This window comes from Mustela nigripes, chromosome 6 (genome assembly GCF_022355385.1).
Source record: "Mustela nigripes isolate SB6536 chromosome 6, MUSNIG.SB6536, whole genome shotgun sequence".
NCBI classification, from domain to species: domain Eukaryota; kingdom Metazoa; phylum Chordata; class Mammalia; order Carnivora; family Mustelidae; genus Mustela; species Mustela nigripes.
The window spans coordinates 106050316-106078256 of record NC_081562.1 but is presented as its reverse complement, the minus strand read 5'-3'; the positions used below and the strand labels follow the sequence as shown (position 1 = coordinate 106078256).

General features: G+C 38.2%; 1 protein-coding gene across 3 annotated transcripts in view; it reads right to left on the bottom strand.

Moving 5' to 3' along the window:
* Positions 1-27941, bottom strand: part of ADIPOR2 (adiponectin receptor 2) — a 99459-nt gene that overhangs the window by 10166 nt on the left and 61352 nt on the right. For all 3 annotated transcript variants that reach the window (XM_059403896.1, XM_059403897.1, XM_059403894.1), the window contains 2 exons: positions 6626-6745; positions 1324-1495 (listed from right to left, as the gene is read on the bottom strand). In XM_059403896.1, the coding sequence (XP_059259879.1) occupies positions 1324-1495; positions 6626-6745 (292 nt within the window). The remainder of the gene's footprint in view (positions 1-1323; positions 1496-6625; positions 6746-27941) is intronic.

Sequence of the window (27941 nt, the reverse complement as noted above, 5' to 3'; positions counted from 1 at the left end):
TTGACCACTTGTAGATCTTTGGAGAAATGTCTGTCTATTCAGATGCTTTACCCATTTTTTAAACTGGGTTGTCCTTTCATTGTTTAGTTGTCAAAATTCTTAGATTCTCATCAAATAGATGATCTGCAAACATTTTCTCCCATTTTGTGGATTATCTTTCCACTTTCTTGATAATGTCCTTTGATATACAAAAGTTTTTAATTTTGAGAAAGTCCAATTTAGGGGCACATGGGTGGCTCAGTTGTTGGGCATCTGCCTTCAGCTCAGGTCACGATCCCGGGTCCTGGGATCATGCCCTGTGTCAGGCTCCCTGCTTAGCGGGAAGCCTCCTTCTCTCTCTCCCACTCCCCCTGCTTATTATATTCCCTCTCTCGCTGTCTCTGTGTTGAGTAAATAAATAAATAATCTTTTTAAAAAGGGGGGGGTCCAATTTATCTGTTTTTTTTCATTGGTTGTCTATACTAAACTTACGTGTCAATTCTAAGAAATTATCACCTAATCTAAGGTCACAAAGATTGACATCTATGTTTTTACCTAATAATTCTACAGTTTTAGTTCTTAAGTTTAGGTCTCTTTGATCCATTTTGAATGAATTTTGTAATGAGGCAGGGATCCAACTGGACTCTTACATGTAATTACTCAGTTTTCCCAAATACTATTTGCTGAAAAGACTATTCTTCCCCTATTGTACTTTTTTTTTTTAAGATTTTATTTATTTGACAGACAGGAAGAGCCAGTGAGAGAGCAAACACAAGCAAGAAGAGGGGACACGGAGAAGCAAGCTTCCTGCTGAGCAGGGAGCCCATTGCAGGGCTCCAGCCTGGGACCCTGGGATCATTACCACAGCCAAGGGCAGACACTTAACAACTGAGCCACCCAGGTGCCCCTTCCTGTATTCTTTCTTTAATATGCAATCAGGATGGAAAAAAATATTAGAGACCACATTCTACTTCAAGTAAATGAAATTTAATTTTCATTATGCTAAGTAATGATTTTGAAAAATCAGCTTATTTCTACTAAATAAGCACCTTTCTCACAGTGTTCATCAAGACACTATACCACATTTTGTACAGCAGCTTTCCCTAGGCCTGGTTCAAGGACACAGTCTGAAAATCTAGTAGAGAATGATGACTTAGCTGTAATAAAATCAGAGTGCAAACTAGGATAACAACAGAATAAACCAGTAAGAAACTGCATCATTAGACATCCAGAAAACAAAATGGCAAATCCCAAATACATTTGTTTTATCCATATCCTCAAATACATGGGGAAAAAAAAAAAGTAAGTGAATCACTAATTCCTTGCACCACTGATATTACATACCTAAAAGATGTGTCCAGATGTTGCCTGTCTCTGTGTGTATTCTGAAAATGCTCTTAAAACAGGCCCGGAAAGAAGGCATTGGGGGCCGATGTCCATGTAAAAGGAAATCGTTATCCTTGAGCCAGTCTGGTAGTACATCATGAGGGATTACTCGCCACCGACCTTCCCATACCTGGAAGAAGAGTATTAAATATCTTTGTGGTTTTGTCAATGTAGCAACACCAGTTGCCCTAAAAAAATGGTTTCAAGCTTCATTTCAGTCTGGGTAAAGGTAGGGTCCACCTGTACTGACTTACCTTTCTTCATCATCCACAACAGACTTTACCTCTGAAAAGCCCCTGTGATAATAATTAAATATGACTGCTTTTATTTAACATTTCTGTTGGTGGAAAAAAAAGTACAGCTGAACCTTGAACGTGGTTATGAAATGTGCGGGTCGACTTACATGCAGATTTTTTACAGTACGGTCCTATTGATGAGGGAGCAGGAGGCTGGCTGAGGACAAAGCAAAAGCTGGCGCCTTGCACCCCCTCTTCACCCTTTCCCCTCCATAAGTGTAGCATCCCTCAGGCAGCCCTGACTGCCATGAACAATAAGCAAATAGTTAACTTGCAGAGCTCACAATCCTGCTAGACAGGAGTCTCCCTTGGCTTACAAATGTCCTAAATCTCACTAACAAAGACGATTGATAGCAGGATTGTGAGACCCCACCAAAAAGTCTCCCAAAGATCTTAATGTTAATGGCTGGTCTAAAGACAACATTGATCCAGCAGCAAGGGCAAGGCCTCCGGCAGGCCTGGAACATCCTGGCACCTTGTAGGCCCTCTTTAGCATATGAAAACTCCACTGAAACCTCCCTTCCCCTCACCTTCCCCCAACAGCAGGATACATAACCTGCCATCCCTCACAACCCGGGGCAGCAGCTCTTCCTGCCCACGGGTCCTGTCCCGTGCTTTAATAAACCACCATTTTGCACCAAAGATGTCTCAAGAATTCTTTCTTGGTCATCGGCTCCGGACCTCAGCCCACCAAACCTCACCTAGGTTCTAGAACTTCATCACTATAAATGAATTTTCTCTTATAATGTTACTAACATTTTTTTCTCTAGCTTACTTTAAGAATATAGTTTCTAATACATATATTGTACAAAATATGTGTTGGCTTTTTAATGCTACTGGTAAGGTTCCCAATCAGTAGTAGGCTATTAATAATTAAGTTCTGGAGGAGCCAAAAATTATGCATGGATTTTCAACTGCCAAGGGGTCAGTACCTTTAACCCCTGCATCATTCGAGAGCCAAACCTGTATATAGAAGCACTTGTGTGGCTTCTGCTAAATTCTCTCCCTTTCCCTTCTCTTCCTACCACAACAAACATGATGAACTAAAAAAAAGTGCACAGGAGTCAAAAATCTTGGATCTCTATCATTAACTAGTTAAAGGAGCTTTAATGAGAAAATCACCAAGCCCCAGTTTCCTCATTTATAAAAATGGGATGATACTTTGGTTACTTCGTAAGGATCAGATGAAATAACCCAGAGCCCTTGTAAGTGAATTAGCAAACTCCAACATCCACCCCACGGGTGGAATGTAACCCAGACCATCCCCAGAGGCTACTATCTACCTAAGAGTTAGTGACTAACCCACCCTCCTCATGCTGGAGAGAGGCAAAGAAACTCAAACATTAAGGGCCCTTCAAAAGTCTCATCATCACCACCCCCTTTTTCTCCCTTTCTTCACTGTCCCTCCCCCTCGGACTCTTAACAGAAGAGAGATCAGGAATTTGGTATCAGTCCTCAAAAACCTGTCAACTTCTGCACTCTGCTTCTTTTAATGTGTCTCAGCCCACATCAGAAGGATCACTTAATCCTAACTACCTTGTTTCTGCTAATCAGAAAGATATAAGGGAAAATGCCAGGTATAAGTGCTCTACCTATAGTATTCAGGTTGAGACAATGACCCCACTCCTACCCCTCAGGGTTCTGGCAAACAAACAGCGCAGCTGGGCTATACAATCTTGGCTCTCTTTCTTCTATGTGATGCAAAATGACTGCCAGCTGCTGAGCCCAATCCTTCTGCTACACATCTTCCTGATCTCTGCTCCCCTTAATCCTTTTTATTGAAGTATGCTTGTAAAAGAACTGATCCTCTGTGTAACTCCAAAGGAAGCAAGAACTAACAATTTAAGAGAAGTGGCCCTCTTAACACTACTAAAACTCATTCTCTCTAGCCTCCCCACTTACTCTCTCGCCTTCTAACTCAAACCCTGAGGCTGGTAATTAGGATAATCTGGCCATTTCATGCTTGTTCGTAACACACAATGAAATACAATAATGCCAAAAGACTAATCTAGATATTTAAAGTCTACTGGTAATAATAGGTTTACCACTTGTAAAAGTAGCTGTTTGAGATCTTCCAAATGACTTTCTGGAGAGATAGAGAATACTCTAAGATACTGAATTTATTTTCTCTAATTTGGACTTGAAAAAAGATAGCTATTGTTAACATTAACTTTACAAGATGCTGCTCTGTTTTACTTTGGGAGAATTTTATTCTCTAAGAGGGAGAGGAAAAGAGAAATCAATCCTTACATCCTCAAGGCAGTTCACAATCTGCAAACAGCTCTGCTGTGACCATATGAAAAGTGCTATTGTGTTAACCACACAGCCAAGATGCTCCCTTTTTTGCAGTCAGAAAGAATATGCTGAGATTCTTACTAGTTATATTTGCACATAATGTCAGAGTGATTTTTCTCCATTGTTTCTAAACATTCTAGCAGTCTAAACTGAGCCAAGGAACTATACTCTCATAATTACACTGAAGTTAGTGTCCTATACAACAGACACTGCACTCTCAATCCTCAACTTGGAGTCAACCCAAATAGGCAATGTCTTACTCCCCAAGGAAAAAAGAACAGGATCACAGCTTGGCCAAATACATATTTATTTATAAGCTTGACAAAGGCAATGCATAAATCAAACATTTGAGCAATGGTCCACTGGATTTGTATTAGACCATTAATGCACAAAACATTTCTTTTTAACTAAAGGCTGGAAAAAAAGAGCATGATCAAATTGGACACTCTATAAAGACTAACTGATTTTATTTCCCCTTTTCCTGTAAGAAAAGCTTTTCCAAAAGGGAAAAGCAAGGCCACAGGACACTTTGTTTTAAGTTCTGTTTACATCTTTGCAACCTAAGAAAAAAATTTTGTGTGTCACTAGACCCATCAAGCTGTCAAGTGCGCTCAGTTGCATGACCACAGCAGGCGGAGCAAGCATGGAGAACACTATGTCAGAAGAAGCCTCTCCAGGTCACTCTCACAGACAAAGTGCTAGAGGATGATAAGAGAATGGTAATAATTTTTGTGCTCCACTCATTTTTCTTCAGTAAATCACAGCTTGGAGCAAATAAATGCCCTATTTATTCCCCCATTCTCTGTTACATTCAAAGTTTTATTTGCTTTTACTTTTTATTGTTAGTTCAGAAAAGGAGGATAAAAAGGCAGTCAAGTTAACTACAGTACCCCACTGATCTGTAAATATTAAAAATCCCTAACGGCCCAGACACTAAATATTCAACTTCAAGAGATTTAACACCAAATTTGCTTTATGAAAAACAAAACATATCCTTTATATCCTTGTGTGTTAATTCTTCTGAGACAGAAATCACTGGAAAGAATCTATTGTTTTGCTTTTTCTTAACCAATTTTTAAATACTGAAAATTTCCTGGGCTCTAAGTAGACCTATAAATGTTTAAACCTCTCCCCCACTACTCTCTACCCATCCCCTTTCTCTTAGAAGGGATGTCTATACTCAGATTATAATGTTTCCTCATCCTCTGGTCAAAAGTACAGTATTCTAAAGTCAACTGGCCCCCAATTATTTCTACCACCACTGTAAATGTAGGAAAACCTAACTTGGTTTTCAGGACCTAAGACCACATGCACAGAAAGTCTTGGTTCCATGAAACCTATTTAAAAAAAGCCACGGGTCACACAAATTTCTCTCTAAATAATCAAGAGCGCTCCAGAAATGTTTAACAAATAAATTTATTTACACATACTAACACAGACTGACTTATGATTTTGGATAATTCCTAACAGGGTCCCTATTGATCAGATTATCAAGTAGTTATAAATTTACCAGTGTCTCTGACTCTTCTAAGAATGCAACCCCAATTCCAGTTACCATTTCCGAAGGAAAAAAAAACCACAATATGACCTAAAGAATCAGAATGCGTTAGGAAAAAACCTTAAAAGACAGAAAACATGCCAGATGAACTAGAAATGCTAGATCTGCATGAAAACTGGGAAATCTCTATCTAAAGATTAGTTTGACTACCCACAGAATCCTTAGAAAGATTAGCACATTTGTCATCCCAGTCGCAGAAGAGATTCAAGGGACTTGCATGGCATTTTAGTATCTCTAGGGATCAACTGAAAGACCCCTCCCCTAGAAGATAGATAGGATAACTAACCGCTTGTTTGCTTTTCTGTAAACCGCTGGCTTTTAGGTATAGACCAGGTTATTAATTAGGTTATTAATTGCTTATTAATCGCTCTTTTGCCCTTCTGTAACCGCTTGGCTTATAGAAATAATAGAGACGCCATGATGGCATTCCTACCTTCCCCCTTCTTGTTCCCCCCTCCCGCGCGCGGGCCCTCAGAACCAATCAGCTTGTTCCCCCTTCCCGCCTCTCTCTTCACGCGTGCGGGTCCCCAAAGCCAATCAGCAAACTCCACAAGTATGCCTTTTTCAAAAGTTCTAACTTTCAACCAATCAGTTGCGCCCCACCCAAAACTTGTTTGTACCTGTCTATAAAAACCCAGCACCACCCCAGCCGGGTGTGCTCAGCTAGCAGGAGCTGCTGACCACCCGCAGGCGCGCGCTGACCATCGGCAGGCGCCTGCGTAACAATAAAGAACCTCTTGCTGATTGCATCCAGTGGCAGTGTTGGATTCTTGGGTAAGGGGATCCCCGGGTCTTTCACAACCACTCCCAACTTTCATTCTGTCTTATCTAAACTATCAGCAAAACATCTACTCTGTTAATTTTCATCAGGAAACACCTCTTTCCTGAATGAATATTCCAGTTTTATCACAACTTTATCATGGCTACTTCAGGCAAACAAATGTATTTTGTCTTAAACACGGTTAAAGTCATGAAACTGTTTCTGTCTCCATTTTGCCAAGGATAATGTCCACAGTAACCAAAGGCTAAGGTACTGCTAATCTCCTTAAAGGTTCCTGTTTGGGAAGGGTTAAATATATAGCATAGAAATGATAAGAAACTTATAACTTACCTTACAAACAAATTCTTCCATTCTTTCCATAGCGTGATGGGCTTGTAAAAGAGGGGACATGCCCATAAACCCCTCATCTTCCTGAGAAGCTTCCTCATTGCACTCATGTTCCTCAGAGACCTATAAGGCAATCACAGAAAGTCAGGGACAGAGACCAGGAGCCAAATGAAATAGTCAATACACTAACCTATAAAATTATAATGAAATAATTCTCTCTTAAGGTCAAAGCAAGGCTTCAAACAAGTAACAATATAGGAAGTATTGTCAGTTTATTGTAGAGTTATGAGTATTGAAAAGGAACGAAAGTTACTCAATGCTTCTCACTGGCAGACAAATGAAATATAAGAGCATTCCCATGCTTGTTTCAGTAGCAAATTCCTGGGGTAGCTTGAATGGTTCATTTTTTTTTGTGTTAAGATTATATTCACATATTCAAGAAACTGCTGAGGGGAAAAATCTCTAAGATGGTACCTGGTACATATAAAATAAATATTTGTAATACAATATGGTAAGGGGAAAAAAGGGGGGGGGAAGACGAAAAACAAAAGAAAAAAAACATTTACTCAATTCTTAAGATATGCCAAGCATAAAAGAAAGGGTTTTATATAGGCCATCTAACTTAATCCTGACAGTCGCCTATTATAAGTATTCTTATCCCCATTTAACGTATAAAGAACATCAGGCAAAGAGGTTTACATAAGTTGCCCAAGGTTAAAACTAGTAAAGAAAAAAAGTAAAAACTCCCCCACTCACTATCTTTCCACATTCTTGATGAAATGAAGAAATGACAATCCGGTCAGACCTTAAGGGATGCACCATTAAAATTAACATTTGTCTCCAGATGAAGCTTCACTTCACACTAGTACAGACAGAATGATACTGTGAGAAGGGCAATGGACCAGCAGTCAGGAGACCTAAGTAGTTGAGTGTGATTTTTGCCACTAATATCAATGGAACCGTATATAGGTCTCTCAATCTGAGCCTCAATTTTCTCATTTCTATCTAAAAGAAGTTTAAAACTAAACAATCTCTACCGTCTTCCCTATTCTCTAAAATTCTGAGATTCTGCCACTCACTGAAGATGTCAGCACAAGAGAACTGGAATTCCGTTATCTACTAAGAGTCTGCTAGATAAACAATACCAGCTAAAATGACTGCTGAAGAAATGAATGACTTTCTACCTCCAGTCAGAAAAGTGGTAAGGATGAACATGTAGGCACAGTAAGTAATCTACCACAACACTTGAATTTGAACATGTTTAAAAAGAAATCCTAAGATTTCACTTTCCTACTCTTTATGTTCCAAGATAACTAAGGGCTTAGTACTAAGCACTTGAAACATGTTACATACCAATCTCAACTGTTAAAAAATCACGCTCTCCAAGAAATCTATCTTGACTCTGCTTCTCTACCATTCTTACTTATAAAACATCCTCTGAGGGCGCCTGGGTGGCTCAGTGGCCTCTGCCTTCGGCTCAAGTAATGATCTCAGGGTTCTGGGATCAAGCCCCACATCGGGCTCTCTGCTCAGCAGGGAACCTGCTTCCCTCTCTCTCTGCCTGCCTCTCTGCCTACTGGTGATCTCTCTATCAAATAAATAATAAAAATAAATAAAGAAAGAAAGAACAAAACATCCTCTGTAGCACCTGGATGACTCAGTTGGTTGAATGCCTGCCTTCAGCTCAGGTCATGATCTCAGGGTCCTGGGACGGAGCCCCCACATTGGGGTCTCCACTCAGTGGGAAGTCTGCTTCTCTCCCCGACTTGGGTTCTCTCCCTCTCTCAAATAAATGAATAAAACCTTAAAAAAAAAAAAAACCCACCCTCTAAAAATAAAACAAGATTAAACCAGAGAGGGAGACAAACCATAAGAGACTCAATCATAAGAAAGAAACTGAGGGTTGCTGGAAGGAAAAGGGGTGGAGGGATGGAGTAACTGCGCGACGGACATTAAAGGAGGGCATGCAATGTAATGAACACTGGGTATTATATAAGACTGATTAATCACAGGCCTGTACCACTGAAACCAATAATACATTTTATGTTAATTAACTGAATTTAAATTTTAAAAATGTTTAAAAAATAAAAATACCCTCCGTTCCTTACTTCCCTAAAACTTACCTGTCTGTCCTTCAGTGCCCAGTTTCTCAACAATTCTTTCATGATTGTCACCTTCCCCTCCCCCACCAAACATTTTTAGATTGCTTCTTCCATCTCCAGGCAACTTTATTAACACAATATACTGTGTATTTATATGTACTGTGGCCCTACAGAGGGCTACAGACCACTGTAATATTTTAGTTTTTCAATCCTCTCTTAATCAAGAAGTAATTTTCACCAGAGAAATTACATGTACATAGGTACATGGCCCTACCTAACCCACAGCAACTGCCTCCTCTTCTCAACTCTTCCAGCAGTTAAAAGTCCGTAGCCCCCATTTGACAATGAATATATCTGATTTACAGATGTTTTACTGACTTATACCATTTTATTTCTCATTTGACATAATTTTCCTTTTTAGTGTATCATTTCCTAAGTGAGATTTTAAGTGTCTATGTGATCTTCTTCCCCATGACCCCCCAAAACAGCTCTGTGTAATATGTTATATACTTCACTACAGCTCAATTAACGCTTTAAAATTTTTTCAACAAAAATTTTTTAGAAGTGCCTAATTAAACACAAAATAGACAATAGCTTAAAAGGATGAGCAGACTGAGTTTAAAGTATAAAATGTAATTTTATATATAAAATGTAAAATAGCTTAAATAGTTATGCATATTCAACATTTACATGATCTTCACAGAGTAAAAGAAACGATTGTCTTTTCTTATAAATTATGCCAGCAGTTTCTAATAAAACTATAAATAAATGAGCACATAAAGCAGAACTAGTTAAATATTTCCTAAACCAACATAAGTAAAACCCAATTAAGTTGCAGGAATGGTCTGAAATGTCAATGGGATTACTTACAGACAGTAGTTTTGAATATCGGGCTAATAATACATTTGGATCCATAGAAGACCACTGATAGGAAAAGGTAAGCCAGACTCCATGGCAAAACAAAGGGTATTTCACACACTTAATGATTTAGATAAGAAAAAATGAGGATAGGGTGTCTCTCTCCATGGGTACTCCTACTTTTTACAGAAAAGAGAGATGAATGGTTCAACTTTCCAATCATAAGGAGGTTAAGAAAAACAATGACACTGCTGTTGGGAGCCAATACATTTATCGAAAGAAAACTAGTACATTCAGAATGCAGGATGTATGGTCTGAGTCAAACAACAACTAGTTGCCAAAAACATGTTTATTCATTTAGTTAAACATATTTTAGGAAAGGTGGCTTGCATAATGGATTAAGAGTCTGAAGTCGGAAAAACTGATACTGATAAATTCTGTCATCTCTGATAAGACTACATTTAACCAAAGCTTTCCTTATCTGTGAAATGATTTTAATACCGTACCTACAATGCAGATCTGTTTTAATAAAGACAATAAAGAAAAAGAAACTATCATAGGACCCAAGACTCAGAAGGCAATATAAGTGATAGTCTTTATTATTATAATGATGGGCTAGGTACTGCGAACATTAAAGTTAGTATCACAACCTGGGGGAGAAGATATACATGTAAGTAAATACAGCAAGTGAACTGTATGAAAAAGGTCTGATGCAAAAGAAAACAGTTAACTTTGACACTGGTGGAGAAAGGTAACATCTGAACCAAGAGCTGAAAAATGTGTAAGAGATTCAGGAGTTAGGCATGGCAGGGAAAAGACATAACAGGTAAAGGCAACAGTGTATATCCAAAAACACAGAGGAAAGAAAAAACACACACAAAGAATACATAGTTTAGCATGGCTGCTGCAGCAATAAGTCAATGTGACGTTAGACTAAAAAAGGTTAAGTACAAGGGTGCCTGGGTGGCTCTGTCAGTTAAGCATCTGCCTTCAGCTAAGGTCATGATCCCAGGGTCCTGAAATCAACCCCCGTATCAGCACGCTCATACATGTGCACGTAGTTCTCTCGTTCTCTCTCTCTGTCTCTGTCAAATAAATAAATAAAATCTTAAAAAAAAAAAAAGGTTAAGTACAGACACAATCCAAATGCCCATCAACAAATAAATACATAAAAATGTGGCATACACATACACAGAATATAGCACTCAGTCATAAAAAGGTTATGGTGTGTACTACCACATGGATAAACACTGAGAACATTATGTCACACACAAAAGGGCAAATATCATACAATTCCATTTATATGAAAAATCTGGAATAGGCAAATTCACAGACACTGAAACTAGAGAGTGGGTACCAGGGGCTGGACTGGAAGGAAGGAATGGTAAATTCTATTTCAATAGGTACAGAATTCTGTATGGGATGTTGAAAATTTTTGGCAACAGTGGTGATGGCTGTGAATGTAATTAGTGTCACTAAGTTGTACAATGAAAAATGGCTAGAATGGCAAACTTTATACTATATATTTTACAATAAAAATAAATTTTTAAAAGACACAGGGGTCCACAGCAGCATTCTTCATAAAAGTAAAAAACCACAAATAATCCAACTGTCTATCAATAAGAAAATGGATAAAAACAAGTGTGATATATTTACATAACAGAATATAACAGATTACTCAGTAATTAAAAAGAACTACCAACATACAAAAGAGTATGGCTAAGTAACAAAAATATGCCAATCATAAAGAGAGTATATTACTGTATGATTCCACTCATAGTTCAGCAACAATAAAACAATCCATTGTGGTACAAATCAGAAGAATGGTTCTCTCTGGGAATATAAAGGCAAGGCACAGAGAGGTTACTGACTTGAAAAAGGCATAAGAGAAGTTTCTGAAATGATGAAAATAATCTGAATCTTGATCTGTGGTGATCGTATATAGGTAGTGTCATGGTGCTATATGTTTAAGATTTACATATGTTTAAATTATTCCTCAATAAAATGTTATCTGTGTAAATCCTCCCTCAATAAAATGCTTTCAAAAACAAAAACAGGAGAGAGGAACAGAAGTGCTAAAGGCTTTTCATACTAAGGGTTTTTAGGTTTTGTCACGTAGGCAAAGCTGAGCATTTAAATGATGAGGTTGGGCCAAGCTGAACACGATTAACATTTGTGTTGACAAACTTACTCTGGCAACAGAGAGAAGGCAACGCTGAAGAAGGGAGACAGGAAAGGAAAGAAATTAAGAAAACACAAAGTCTATAGCAGTTGTTCTCAAGGAGGGGCAATTCTGCTTCCCCACCTAGGGGACATCTGGCAATATCTATAGTTGTCTTTGCTTGTCACAAGTAGGGGAAAATGTTACTGGCAACTAGTAGGTAGGGGGCAGACAATGCAAAAACAGTTCTCCAAAACAAAGAACTATCTGGTTAATATGTCAACAGTCATTGAGAAACTCTGATCTAAAGATATGATGAGGGATGGTCTATATACCTACTACGGTATTATGTGTTCACATCAGAAAAGAATATTTTATCAGATACTTCACACTTCTTATTAATAAGTGGTTACTAGTGCCATGGCTAAATGGTAATCATTCATTCAAAAAACTTAGAAAGTACTCATTGAGCAGCTACCATTTGACAGATGAGCACACTAAGGCTGAATGATTTGCTCAGGGTTACCCACCTAGAAAATACCAGTCAAAAGTTCAACTCAGGTCCATACAAGTTCCAAAGTTCATGCTATATTCTTTCCACTCTCACTGTTTTCTAATTATAAAAGTGCCTAATTTTGTGGGTAACACATTTGACCAAAAGGCCACAACACATACAGGCAGACTTTGCTTTCTAGTGGTACAGGATAGTAAAAATGACTATGCAAGCCACAATCATGTAAAGCATTCTTAATAACCAACGAGGAAAATGGCTATTTTGTGGCTTTCAAATTTGTTAAAATATTAAAACTGTCAGTTATAAATGTGTAAGACAATTTTAAAAATAGTAAAACTAGTATTTAGTATGCTATATTTTAAAAACAGAAACATTGAGAATTATTTATTTATAAGAAACTTACCCAGAGTAATTTGAGCAGTACCTACTATTTTTTTTTTTTTAAAGGAGGCTCCACACCCAGTGTGCAGCTTGAACGCATGATCCTGAGATCAAGAGTTGCCTGCTTTACCAACTGCACCCCAGCTGGGCGCCCCAGTGCTTGCCTTCGTGTTGTATAATTTATGATACAAGGTGAGCAACTCTTCTCGGCCTTGGGAAATTGTCCATACTCTGAGTTTGGATCAGCTTTAAACATCTTACTCTTTGTGCTGTCACCTCATGAAATATCTCTAAGATTTCCTTTTTTTTTTTTAAAGATTTTATTTATTTATTTGACAGAGAGAGATCACAAGTAGACAGAGAGAAAGGGGGGGAGCAGGCTCCCTGCTGAGCAGAGAGCCCAATATGGATGGGGCTCAATTCCAGGATCCTGAGACCATGACCTGAGCCGAAGGCAGAGGCTTTAACCCACTGAGCCTCCCAGGCACCCCTCTCTAAGATTTCCTTCAATGTGATTTTTCCCCCCCGGCATCAACTTCTCTGGACATCTTCATCCTTTTTGTCACAAACACTTTACTCCTTTATGTTGACCAGTTTGCCTTCATCATGTTCCCCTGGCTGCACATCTAGAATCTCTTAAGTGATAGCAGGGTCAACATTCCCAGTCCCAATTAGGTATTTCTTCTATAGCCATATATGTTTGGTCTGATTTGCAAATGCAGCATTATCAGTTTCATTTCTTTGCTTTTATTTTTACCTTTGTTAGCCAATTCCCCCTTCTGATTATCCATTTTTGTAAAACATCACATGGGTATATCACTGGGAAACCACACAACCATATACTTCACTGTCTTATGCATTAAATGAATGACAGATAGGGACACCTGGGTGGCTCAGTTGGTTGGACAACTGCCTTCGGCTCAGGTCATGATCCCGGAGTCCGGGGATCGAGTCCCGCATCGGGCTCCCAGCTGCATGGGGAGTCTGCTTCTCCCTCTGACCTTCTCCTCGCTCATGCTCTCTCTCACTTTCTCTCTCTCTCAAATAAATAAATAAAATCTTTAAAAAAAAAAAAATGAATGACAGATATATGATAACCAATCAGTCATGACAGACTTTGAAAGAAGTGACAAGACTGGATGGACACTAATCCTGATGCATATCTACTATTTGCACAGTAGATATGCAGACTGTAGACTAAAGAGCTAGCACAAAAGTGTGTGCTTTATGCAATTATACACAGTAAACAGTGAAATTTGAACCATATTGTTGAGAGCCTGGTATTATTTGACTAACCCAAGATAACTGAAACTCATGCATACTGGGACCCTGCAAAGTGTTAAAGCTGCTTGTCCACATTTTCTCTTCTCATCTTTTACAAGTGCCCCTTCTACCCAAAATAGCACTTCTAAAAAAATTAATCTCAATTGAACAGAATGCAAGCCTATACATAAGCAAGGATTTCAATGTGCACTACATTTCTAAGATATGTAACTACATCCGCTTTTAAGTCAGTTTTTTGTTAATAAATACTGCCAACAATAATACAGCTGACACCGAACAACACAGGTTTGAAGAGCAGAGATCCACTTACACATGAATGTTTTATAGTACAGTACCATAAATGTATTTTCTCTTCCTTATACCTTTCTTAGTAACGTTTCTTTTCCTTTCTCTAGCTTATATAGTAATAGCATATAATATTGTATATAATACACAGAACATATAAAATATGTGTAATCAACTTTTTATGTTATCAATAAGGCTGCCAATCAACAGTGGGCTACCAGCAGTTAAGTTCTGGGGGAAGTCAAAAGTTATATACAGATTTTCAGAAAGTTGACACACCCTTTACCCTTTCAGTACTCAAGAGTCAACTATAATTCTATCTCTGGTAGTCCAGTGTATGCTGTGAGGTATAATGTGTCAGTGGTCAGAAATACATATCCCAGTAAAAATAAGTACTTCTATCCATCCCAATATGTCAGGAAAATTTGTGAATATTTATTAAAAAAGAATATTCGTTCCCAAGTACAAAGTATTCTTGGTCTGTTAATTTATCAAGTATTATCTCTAATTCTCAAAAAATAAACATCTAAAATACTAGCCCATAATTAGCTATTTACTGTGTTCAAGCATTATGGAGTTGCTAATTAAGAGATCTACAAAGAGTAGGTAGAAATAAATATAGCTCCCCGGGTTAGGCAAAAGATAACAAGTAGGAATAAAATGGTAGAGTCAAACACTGGCTGTAACACAGAATAAAAAATGCATTCTCTAGGGTTCATGTGCCAGTTCATGGCTATGCCACGAAACAATGGTTTAGAAAGCCTATCCTGGGCACAGTATATAAAACAGTTTTTTCCTCCAATATTAACTCTAAAGAACTACACTATCAAGAGCAGAAATAACTTCCCATTAGCCAGCACTAAACTATAGTACCCAAAAACCTCTCTTTCAACACTAAATAGCATCTATTTTAAGATGATCACATACAAGTGTTAAATACATGTTATGTTCTGCTTCTGTTCATATTCTAACCCTCATCAAAATAAATTATGAAGAGCAACATGACACTGTCAAAGATTAAAAGACTAAAACTAAAGCTGTCTTTAAAAAGGCATAAAATTGGGACACCTGGGTGGCTCAGTGAGTTCAGCATCTGCCTTCGGCTCAGGTCGTGTTCCCAGGGTCCTGGGATCAAATCATACATAGGGCTCCTTGCTCAGTCGGGAACCCGCTTCTCCCTCTGCCTGCCGCTCTACCTGCTTTGTGCTCTCTCTCTCACTCTGACAAATAAATACATAATCTTTTTTTTAAAAAAGGCATAAGATTTAATTCTCTAAAGTTTCCTACACACAAATTACTATATTTAAACTTAAAGGTCAATGCTCTGAAGTACAAAGGCACCTTTTAAGTATTTTTCTCCTACATTCAGTGAGGTCCATCTGTGAAAAGACTAAGTTAAACTTATATTTCAAAATACAATGATATCCGACTCTGATGATCTATCCACAGTGAACCTAAGATGATAATTCTCTAGAATATATATTTTGCCTTTGGAAAGACAGAGAACCATAGTGATAAAGATGAAAGACCTTTAAGATCAGTCTAATATGAAAAGAATTCACTTGGGCATTTACTTGTTTTAGCACAACTCAGTTCAATACAGTTAACAAATGTTTACTAAAAAGATTATTTTATTTAAAAAAGATATTTATTTGTCAAAGAGAGAGCAAGAGGGAGAGACAGAGAGACCACACAAGCAGAAGGAGCAGCAGGCAGAGGGAAAAGCAGGCTTCCCACTGAGCAAGGAGCCCAATACAGGACTCAATCCCAGAGAATTCTATCATCTGTTCCAGAGAATCCATGCCCAGGAAGGTTTAGAATACTAACCAGTAAATAATTTTATTATTAGCTTTAGAAGCTTCTCAAAAATTCATTTAACTATACAACCAGCCCCTTAGTATAATTGTTCAACTGGGTAAATCTGCTCACTTATCAAATAACTGTTCACTAAGACTTGCTCTACCAATCCTAAACTATCAAATCACAAACTGTGTGCAAGTCAGTATGACTGCTGTTTTTGTTTTGGGGTTTTTTTTTAATATTTGAGAAAGACAGCATGCATGCGCACCCACACACACATGTGGGGGGCAGAGGAACAGGGAGAGAGAGACTCCAAGCAGACTCTGCACTGAGCATAGAGCCCAATGTGGGGTTTGATCCCATCACCCGGAGACCGTGACCTAAGACAAAACCAAGGGTCTGACACTTAACCAACTCTGCCACCCAGCCACCCCTCTATTCATTTTTTTAAAGATTCATTTATTTTAGAGAGAGAGCATTGGTGGGAGGGGGGGATCACAGACTCTGCACTCAACGCAGAGCCCCACACAGGGCTCACTCTCATGACCCTGAGATCATGACCTGAGCCCAAATCAAGAGTCGAATGCTCAACTGACTGAGCCACCCAGGCACCCCATGACTGCTGTAATCAAAGACCTGACTTAAACATCTAGAACCCAGACCCCTAAACCTTAGAGATATCCATCTATGACTTCTCCTTTGTAAACCACATACCCCTTTATGTGGTATGCCCTTTTACTGCAGCATGTAATAAACCTGGCTTAGTTTGAGCAAAAGGTTATTAAACAGTCTTTTTGGAAAGTGGACGGGCTGAACCCAGCTTTAATTTAGAAATCTGAAATGTGTAGTAAGGTAGTAAGCTGATAAAGCAGGCAAAGACAAACACAGGGGTTAATGGAATTAAGGTGTCTACAAAAAACGAAAGCTGAAAAAGAAAAGGCACTGGTGACTGTGTCTCTTGAACTGTCCAGTAAACTAAGTATAATAGTTAATGTGTAAAAGAAAAAAACATTCATTTTGGGCTGCCTAAAAATATATATACTTTTAACCCATACAGACTAGTCATCTCTATCAAAGCTTAACAGAAAGGCTCTTTAAAATCATCCAAATTATTTTTTTAAGATTTTATTTATTTATATGACAGAGAGAGACACAGTGAGAGAGGGAACACAAGCATCAGGAGAGAAAGAGGGAGAAGCAGGCTTCCCGCCAAGCAGGGAGCCCGGTGCAGAGCTTGATCCCAGGACCCCAGGATCATGACACTTAACCATCTGAGCCACCCAGGTGCCCCATCCAAATTTTTTTTATTGTCACATAGCAACTCTCTCTAGTCTTAAATATCCTAAATACACTTCCTCCAGAAAAGAAATGTAGAGCTCAGCAAATGATAGCCTATTTACAAGTTAGCTTTCATAGGATAAATTAATATACAGTGGCATTCTTAGGAGTTTGGTTAAAGTAAAACTGCTCAAAAAATAATCCCTACATGAAATGAGTAAAAGCTAGCTCCTAATCCTCCCATTTATTAAGAAGCATCTGGAGCAGAAGAAAAGTAGGACAACCATAAAGGCTGCTCTCTTTGTCTAAATACCTTGAAAACTCAAAGATGTGAAGAAAACCTATAGAACTAGAGATCAGGGCAACCTGGTTTAAAATGCCTCTTTTGTGGTTTTGTCTAAGGAAGCTTACTTCCTTAATGCTTAACTATACACCTTAGCAAATACAGTTAAGAGAGTTCACGTTTTGGAGTCAGAGACCTGGAAGAAATGGCCTATTCATTTCAACCAACATACCACATTATACATTATAAAAAGAATTCTGGATGATAAAATATACTGCACCAGGAGTCTAGAAATCTGGATTTCAGGCCTCAACTGTCTAGGCTTACTTGCTACCAAACCCTCTGCTACCCTGCACTCTTGATCCTTCATTCTAGCTATGATGAACACTTTCCAGGCTTAGATACCAGTACATACCAACGTATATTCAATACATGCTAGCTATTATTGGTACCATTCCCTAAAAGCATACTATTTCCTACTTCTGTGTCTTCACATCTGCTGTTCCCTCTGCCTAGAATGTGCTTAACTCTTTTCTCCTACTTAACTCTGAAACTCAAGTTTTGCCTCCCTAGACCCCCAGCTAAAAGTACAGTTAATCCTATAGCACCTTGTACAATCCCACAGCCCTTACCACAAATGTACTCATTTCCTTGTCTGTCCCTCCAAACTGCCTTCAACAAGGGCCAAAACTATGTTTTATCTTTGTATTCCCAGAGTGCCAAGACATACTTAAAAAAACATCGCGGACCTGGGTGGCTCCATTGGTTAAGCCACCCAACTCTTGGTTTCAGCTCAGGTCATGATCTCCGGGTTGTGAGACTGAGCCCCCTACTGGCCTCTTCAGAGTGTGAAGTATGCTTGCCCCTGCCCCACCCTGACTTGTACTCTCTCTCTCTCTAAAAATAAATAAATAAAATCTTTTTTAAAAAACACCTAACAACATCTGCAGAAAAAAATAAATGCATGCATGCATTTTTACTAAACTAAATGACTCTTGGTATTCCCTCCAGTCTGACATTTTAGGAACCAGATTTGAAAACCTAGAAGAAAGCTGGGACGATTCAGTAGAAACCAGGACATTAGAAGGAAAAGCTTATGGGGGAGGAAGCAGGCTAAATTATTTCAATTTAAAGCAGTTAATGCTCCAATAAAGAGGTCAGTACTAAGATGACAGATTTAGAAAACACCTTTGTGAAAAAACTGTTGAAGTCAAGGGTGGCTGAGATTTAAGAATAAATTCAGGATGTAATTACTAGATTTATTGCAACTGTTTGAGTACTATTACAAACAAAGAATGGGGTAACAGAATTCTTATTTCCTGTGTGCTAACTACATGCCAGACACTGTGCTAAGTGCTTTTACAAATTAAATCCTCAACAACCTTCTGAGATGAGTATTTTTATTCCCATTTTATGATGGGGGAAATCCAGATCAAGCATGGTAAATACAGAAATGCAATCTAAGGGAAGTTACACTGCTCTGAATGGTACCTTGGTTCCCAACCTAACAACAGTACCTTACATAGATGAACTAAAGAACTCCTGATCAATTTCCATCATGCATTTTTTTCAAACTAATATTAAAAATATGACCATCGTGTGATGGTCTATTAAACATTTTTGATGTTTAAAGGAGGAAAGGGGCCATCCCCTGATGGCCTAGGTATAGAGCTAACAGAAATGCTTCTGTACCTTCACCAGAAGACAAGCACTAGAATATCCACAGAAATAGTTTTTTAATAGTCCAAAACTTGAAACAACCCACTAGTCTTAATAGTATACATATGTTACAGTCACAGAAAGTTAAGATGAACTATAGCTACAGAAGTACAAATGAATTTCACAAATATGATACTGAGTGAAAGAAGCCAGATATAAGAAAAATGAAACAAAATGGAACTGACGAGGGAGACTAACTGTAAGAGAGTCTTAGCCTCAGTAAACAAACTGGGGGTTGCTAGGGGTTTGGTGAGGAGATATAGGGTAGCTGAGTTATGGAGGGTATGTGCTATGGTGAGTGCTGTGAACTGTGTAAAACTGATGATTCACAGACCTTGAAGCAAAGAATACATTACATGTTAATAAAATATAAAAAATGTTTTTAAAAGTATATACTGAATGGTTCCGATGACATAAAGTACAAAAACAGGAAAACTAATCTCTACCGCTAGAAGTCAAGACAATGGTTACCTCTGGAAAAGGGGCAGGCATCACTATGGAAGAGAGAAGGCATTAAGGGGAGTTCTAGGGGTACTGGTTACACAGGTGGTGCCCACTTTATACAAATTTATGGCACTATCCGTTTACAAAATATGTACTTTTCTATATGCATATTACACTTCAATAAGGTTTTTTGTTGTTTTGTTTTTTACTCAAAAATATTGGGAAATAATGATGTAGAAGAGATCAGAGGTTCAAACTGAGGTATCTCTGAACCCAAAACTCTCCCTTTTTTTTCCCTTTTACCAAACTGCTTCCTCTGAGATTATATACTGAAGCACAGAAACGGCTTCACTAAATAACATTTAGCCCCAATGTGGGGCTCGATTCCAGGATCCTGGGATCATGACCTGAGCCAAAGACAGAGGCTTTAACCCATTTGCTAAAAGTGATAAAAGTAGCTATTAAGTAGAGTTATTTAAGCAAAGATACCTAATTAGACCAATCCATGAAAAACTAATTATGACTCTCACTCATCTTTTCTCCTCTAACAAAACTAAAGTGGGGGGACCACAGAAATGTGAAGGTTGATGGGCGCCTGGGCAGCTCAGTTGGTTAAGCGTCTGCCCTCAGCTCAGGTCATGATCCCAGGGTGCTGGAATTGAGCCCTGCCTCGGGCTTCCTGCAGAAGCCTGCTTCTCTCGGCCCCTCCCCTGGCTTGTGTTCCCTCTCTTGCTGTGTGTCTCTGTCAAATAAATAAATAAAATCTTTTCATTTTTTAAGATTTTATTTATTTATTTGACAGAGATCGTAAGTAGGCAGAGAGGCAGGCAGAGAGAGAGGAAGAAGCAGGCTCCCCACCGAGCAGAGAGCCCAATGTGGGGCTCGATTCCAGGATCCTGGGATCATGACCTGAGCCAAAGACAGAGGCTTTAACCCACTGAGCCACCCAGGCACCCCAATAAATAAAATCTTTTTTAAAAAAATGTGAAGGTTGAGAAACCATTAGATATCACTTAACTCCAACAACTTCATTTCAATATTAAGAAAATGAGGCCCAAAGAAATAAAGAAAATTGGCCAAAATCACACAGCTGGCTAGCAGTGCTAAAACTCAGATACAATCATTTACTCATTCCTTTCCTTATTTATTGAGCAAATACATCACTCCAAACTTTTTTAAATGTAGGGGATAGGCATTATATTTAGGTTTGCATAAACAGATCATAACAATCTTTTTTTAAGATGATTACAAAGTCTTTTAAGAACAATATCCAATAGATTATGCCTTGTCCTTTGGATAGAACAGTCTGCCTTTCTGAGGTGAAATTTAAGCAAATCTTTTCTTTCTGACAAAAATACAGGCTTCCGATGATGTGTCATATCCAACATTTTAAGTACTTTCTATGTACCCGGCATTGTTCTCACTGGTATCGTGCAGGTAGCATTCTCACTACCACACTACAAGACATACTGTCTGATACTCCATTTACAGATAAAAACAGCTACTCTGGACCCTTTACTCTGAAGTTCCATCAGTCTAGAGCCTATACATATGTATCATGAAAAGGAGAAGGCTATAATCACTAGTTCTCAAATTTTAAGTGTGCCCCAGAATCTTTTTCATAAAGAAAAACAGATTCCTAGACTGGAGATTTTAATTTTAAAGTACAGTTAACCCTTGAACAACCCAGGGATGAGGCATGACCCCACCACCTCCCCACCCCATGTAGTCAAAAAACCATGTATAATCCCCCACCCCCCCAATGTAGTAAAAATTCCTTAAAAACTTAATTCCTGATCGTCTACTATGGATCAGAAGCCTTACCAATAACAAAAATAGTTGATCAATATATATTTTGTATATTATATACTGTATTCTTACAATGAAGCAGGCTAAAGAAACTATTAAAAAATCATAAATAAGAGAATATATATTTACAGTACTGGTACTGCATATTTCAAAAAAAAAAAATCTACATATAAGCAGACCTATGCAGTTTAAGCCTGTATCATTCAAGAGTCAACTATATGTGATTTCTAGTCCTCTTTCTTTAAAAAAAAAAAAAAAAAAAGAAAGAAAAAAAAAGAAATTGCTTCTTAAGGAATAAAGTAAATTAACTTCTCCATTGCCTCAAATAAAGGACTATCACACACAGGGAAATGAATGTAATTGTGCACGTAGATATTTCATTTGAAGCTACTTAAGAGTCAATTCCATAGGGGCTCCTGGGTGGCTCAGTGGGTTAAGCCGCTGCCTTCGGCTCAGGTCATGATCTCAGGGTCCTGGGATCGAGTCCCGCATCGGGCTCTCTGCTCAGCAGGGAGCCTGCTTCCCTCTCTCTCTCTGCCTGCCTCTCCATCTACTTGTGATTTCTGTCAAATAAATAAATAAAATCTTTAAAAAAAAAAAAAGTCAATTCCACAATTACAATGATCACTACCACCTATCAAGGGTCTCTTTTTCCATAATTTTGACCATCTATGAAAACAATGTCCTTTAAAATATATTAAAGACAAATAACCAAACTGCCAAATTACACTTCTGACAATAAACCAATGAAAGGAAAATCCAGTCCCATGAAGAGAAGTAGTATATTAAATCCTCCAATAAATGTCCCAATGTATCACTCACATAAATTCAGTGGAACCTCAGTTTCCCCATCTGTAAAACAGATACTACTAATGCCTACTCTATAAGGCTTCTCTGGGGATGAATGAGACAATATGTGCAAAGAGTTTGGAAAGTTGCCTCATACATTGTACATGCCCAATAAATATGAGCTATCATTCTTCTAATAATAAAAATACTTATTCTATCACAGATTAAACAAATATGTTAACTAATTTTCCCTGAATATCAAAATAGCATACCCCAATATTCTCTTTCTATACAAAAATCTTTTTATGGAAACTGCCTGAGACCATTTAGACCTAGAACACTATATTGGCTACTGACAAACTCATTCGACAATTATGTGTTATACGTCCACCATGAATCAAAAAGACTGGGCTAGAATCTGAGGATGACAAAAGGGGTGACAAAAGCAAGACCTGTTCCACCACAGAACACAGTCTACAAGCAAAAATAATTATTAACATCATACAAACATATAATTGCGGGCGGGGCACCTGGGTGGCTCAGATTAAGTATCTGCCTTCGGCTCAGGTCATGATCTCAGGGTCCTGGGATTGAACCCCGCAATGGGCTCCCCCTGCTCAGCAAGAAGCCCACTTCCCCCTCTTTCTCTGTCCGCCTCTCTGCCTACTTGTGATTTCTGTCAAATAAATAAATAAAATCTTTATATATAGATAGATATAATTACAAGTTACAGTGTGTATTGTGATGAAATATAAATGGTATGCTTAAATATAAGAATGGAAAAGATGAAATAGAATGAAGAAGAGGCAGAGAATTTGTGAAAAGTTTCTCTAAGAAAGTGATATTTAACCTAAATACTAAAGAATAAGCAGCAGTTAGCCAGAGGTGTGGACCTAACACCACTCTGGGCAGAGAAAATAGCCACATTTGAAGGCTCTCTAGCTGCAGAGAACCTAGCCTGTTTAAGGAAATAAGGACAATGTGGTTGAGGCTCACTGACCAAGAAAGAGAACATCCTGAAATGAATTTAGACAACCAGAGAGTTGAGATCATCAGAGTCCTGCAGATTATGAAAAAGAGTGGGGATTTTGTCCTAAGTGCAATGGGAAGCAAATGTATTTTTGAAAATGGAAATGGTTAACAAAAACTCTGCATTTTTAAGATTTCTCTTTAGCAACTGTGTGAGGAATACACTGGATAAAAACAAGAAACAAAACAGAAAGCCCTATTAGGAGATCTAGCCCAGTATTCCAGATGATAGAGGATAGTAGCTTAAAGTAGTTTAACAGAACAGACAAAAAGAACAGACCATTAGAAGTTGAACAGACACAACTTGAGGTTTTAATAGGTTTGATTTTTATTTCTATTTCCAGAGTCTTCAAAGAGGTTAAATAATTAAAATCTTCAGGGGTACCTGGTGGCTCAGTGGGTTAAGCCTCTGCCTTCGGCTCAGGTCATGATCTCAAGGCCCTGGGATCTAGCCCTGTGTCGGGTCTCTGCTCAGCAGGGAGCCTGCTTCACCCTCTCTCTCTCTCCTGCCTCTCTGCCTACTTGTGGTCTCTCTCTCTCTCTCTATCAAATAAATAAATAAATAATCTTTTAAAATTAATTGATTTTAAAAATAATAATAATTAAAATCTTCACCCACAGCTAACCTAGGTAGATCTCCTGATAAAGAATCAAGAGTCAGGGATGCCTGGGTGGCTCAGTGAGTTGAGCACCTCCCTTTGGCTCAGGTCATGATCCAAGGGTCCTGGACAGAGCCCACGGCAGGCTCCTTGCTCAGTGGGGAGCCTGCTTCTCCCTCTGCCTGCTGCTCCCTCTGCTTGTGCACTCTCTCTCTCAAATACGTAAAATCTTAAAAATCTTAAAAAAAAAAAAAATTCAAGAGTCCACTGTGACTACAATGAGATACCACTTGGTATATTCAAAAAGATAGGGTCCTGGGACCAAGTCCAGCATCAGCCCAGCAGGGAGCCTGCTTCTTCCTCTTCCCTTGCTTCTGCCCCTTGCTCATGCTCTGTCAAATAAATAACATCTTTAAATATACATATATATGTTTTAAAAAAAGAATAAAGACAGGCAAAACTAATTGCCAGCCAGGACATGGAAAAAGTGGAACCTTCAAACATTGCTAGTGGGGATGTAAAATAGTACAGCTGCTAGAGAACACAGTCTGGCAGCTCCTCAAAATGTTAACAGAGTTAACACATAGTCCAGAAAAATGACTCCTGTGTATATACCCAAGAGAAATGAAGTCACATGGGCACACAAAACAGAAACATTTTTTCAATATAGTACAACCATACAATGGAATATTATTCAGCCATAAAAGAGAATGAAGTTCTGATACATGATACAACACAAATGAACATTGAAAACATTATGCTAATTAAAAGAGCTGGTCATAAAACACCACACATCCCATGATTCCATTATAAAAAAAGTCTACAACAGGAAAATCTGTAGAGACAGAAAGTATACTGGAAATCAGCTGCCTAGAGTTCAGGTGTGGGGACAGGAATGATAGTTAATGGGTTAAAGGTTTCTTTTAGAGATAATAAAAATGTTTTAAACTAGAATGTTGTAATGGTTGCACAATTCTGTGAATATACTAAAACTTTTTAATTGTACCCTTTAAATGGGTAGATTTTTATATATGAATTACCTCAACTTTTTTTTAAAATAGTGAACTGTGAGTAAATGTGACATTTTCCTTTAACAAACAGCAAGAAATCTAACTCGATTTCCTAAATATTCCTCAGAGAATGCGTAGAGATTTGCCTTTTTGCAAACCATGCTCCTGAGAAGTTTTTAACATGTTATTTTAAATAAGAGAACTACAGGGGCACCTGGGTGGCACAGTTGGTTAAGCATCAACTCTTGGTTTTGGCTCAGGTCATCATCTCAGTCGTGAGATTGAGCCCCATGTCAGGCTCTGTGCTAGATACAAAGTCTGCTTGACATTCTCTCTCCTTTCTCCCTCTGACCCTCCCTCTTGCGCATGCTTTCTAAAAATAAATAAATCTTAAAAAAAAAAAAAAAAGAACTAATTTTTTTTAAAGATTTTATTTATTTGATACAGAGAGAGAGAGACAGACAGTGAGAGCAGAAACACAAGCAGGAAGTGGGGGAGAGAGAGTGGGAGAAAGAGAGAGAAGCAGGCTTCCCGCAAAGCAGGGAACCTAATGTGGGGCTCGATCCCAGGACCCTAGGATCATGACCACAGACGCTTAACGACTGAGCCACCCAGGCGCCCCTTGAACTATAATTTTTAAACAGTAGTAAGGAGCTTAGTCACTTGCGAAGATTTTTAAAAATATACTCATCCAGGACCCAAAGATTCTGATTTAGTAGGTGAGAATTATATCCTGGCATTTGTTTATTTTCCTTAAAGGGCCAAAGGTGACAAGATAAGCATTCCAAAATAGATTCACAGAGTTAAAGGAATCTGCTGATAAACAGCTGCATAAAAAGACATATCACTCTGTAATGGATACAATTACCTTTAAACCTTATTTTTATGAATTCAAAATTTCATTTAACTTGTTTTTTATTTTTTAAAAAAAGACACCCCCTCTTATTTTTCCTACAACATTCTTTAACACAGCTAGAAAATCTAAGGGAAACTACCACCTTTTTTTAAAGCCTATGCAATCTACTGAAGTTCTGTATTTTTAAAAGAGGGAATAGGAGTACCTGGGTGGCTCAGTTGGTTAAGCATCTGCCTTTGGGTGAGGTCATGATCCTGGGGTCCTGGGTTCTGGGATCAAGTCCCATGATGGGATCCCTGCTCAGCAGAGAGTCTGCTTCTCCCTCTGCCCCTCCCCTCCACAACTTGTGCAAGCTTGCTTGTTTTCTCTCTCCCAAATAAGTAAAATCTTTAAGTAAGTAAGTAAGTAAGTAAATAAATAAATAAATAAATAAATAAGGAACAAATACTCTAAGAAAATGATGCAAAATCATTAGAAATGTGAAAGAACACACCACGGTAACGTGATGTTTATGTACTTTCAAAATAAAAAATCCACTGAAAGGTTAGAATGCATCTGAGAAGCAAAATTATCCTAGTGTAAGAGAAAACGAGGTATATACAACAAGTCTGTCAAAAAACAAGTCCAGTGGTTGAGTTTGGAATTGAGAAACATGAAGTCAGCCTGCTGGCAATTTTCATAAAGGCAGCGTTGTTAAGCAGAAAGTGCAGTCAGAAGACCTAACACATGCTCTCATTTAGCCATGTGACCTTGGGCAAATTACTCTAAGCTTTCTAAATCTCACTTTCATCCACTTTTAAAAAGAGATCATATCTGGTCTTCCTACTTCAGAGTGCAATTCTGAGAAGCAAATGAGATGCTGTCTGTGAGAGTGCTATTACAATTATTCAGATGGATACACTCTATTTGCTAGCAGTTCACATACTTTGACTTCAAACTGGAAATTTCAAGAAAAGAATCCTTCCTCCAAAACCAAACAAACAGAAAATCAGTGTATGGAACTCATTAAGTCCCTGGAAGGTACTAAGTTAATATTTTGTCTTTCATTTCAGTCTCAAAATTACACAGCTTTCTGTAAATCTATCTTCCTTCTTTCCTACCTCCCTTCCTAACAACTCTGAAATTAAGCAAGGGACAGTACTGTATACAGATTATTAAATATAGAATGGAAGTTGCAATGAATGAAGAAGAGACACAAGGGAAAACTAGAGCAGTAGAAAAGTTTTCATTGCTTAAATGATCCAATGAGTTTTCTTACTGAAACCACCTCCCAGGTAGGTAGTACATACAGATGCACTGGTCTCTCCATAAACCATCTTCTCATTTTCAGCAAAGAACTTCCACTCCAAGAGAAACAATACAGAAAGGACAAATTTTCATTAGGAACAAAAACACACAATTTCCTCTTTAGTAAATTGAGGGAAGTAAACAAGATGGTTTCAGAGAGTCTTTTCAACTCTATCATTCCACAATCTAAGGTTCTGATTCTCTCAATCCATGATTCCTCACAGAAAATGTTAAAAACAGATGTGAAGAGAAATGGTTCTTTTGTTCAGGCTTTTGGCTTCTGGGTTAAAAAGGAAAATCAAATACAGGTTTTCAAGGCAATATAATGAGTTCATTCGTAAGGATGAAAAAATCACATTCAGTCGATTATTTATTAGTAAAACAAAGAGCACAAACATTTTATTTAGAAAATACCACCCTATCGAGTGAAAATGATAAATAAAAACACATAGTATAAAAAGAAACAGATAACCACTAGAACACAAAAGGAACTGGATAAATTCTAAATTCTAAAAACATTTTACCATCTCGTAACTTCTAAACATAACCTTGTTGTCATTTTTAATCTCAAACTGGCCAGTCTAAAATTCCTTCTAGCTTTAATAAAAGTCTTTAGCTTCAATAAGCAAATAGTACTACATTAAAAATCATATAGTGGGGGTGCCTGGGTGGCTCAGTGGGTTAAAGCTTCTGCCTTGGGCTCAGGTCCTGGGATCAAGCCCCACATCGGGCTCTCTGCTCAGCGGGGAGCCTGCTTCCTCCTCTCTCTCTGCCTGCCTCTCTGCCTACTTGTGATCTCTGTCAAATAAATAAATAGAATCTTAAAAAAAA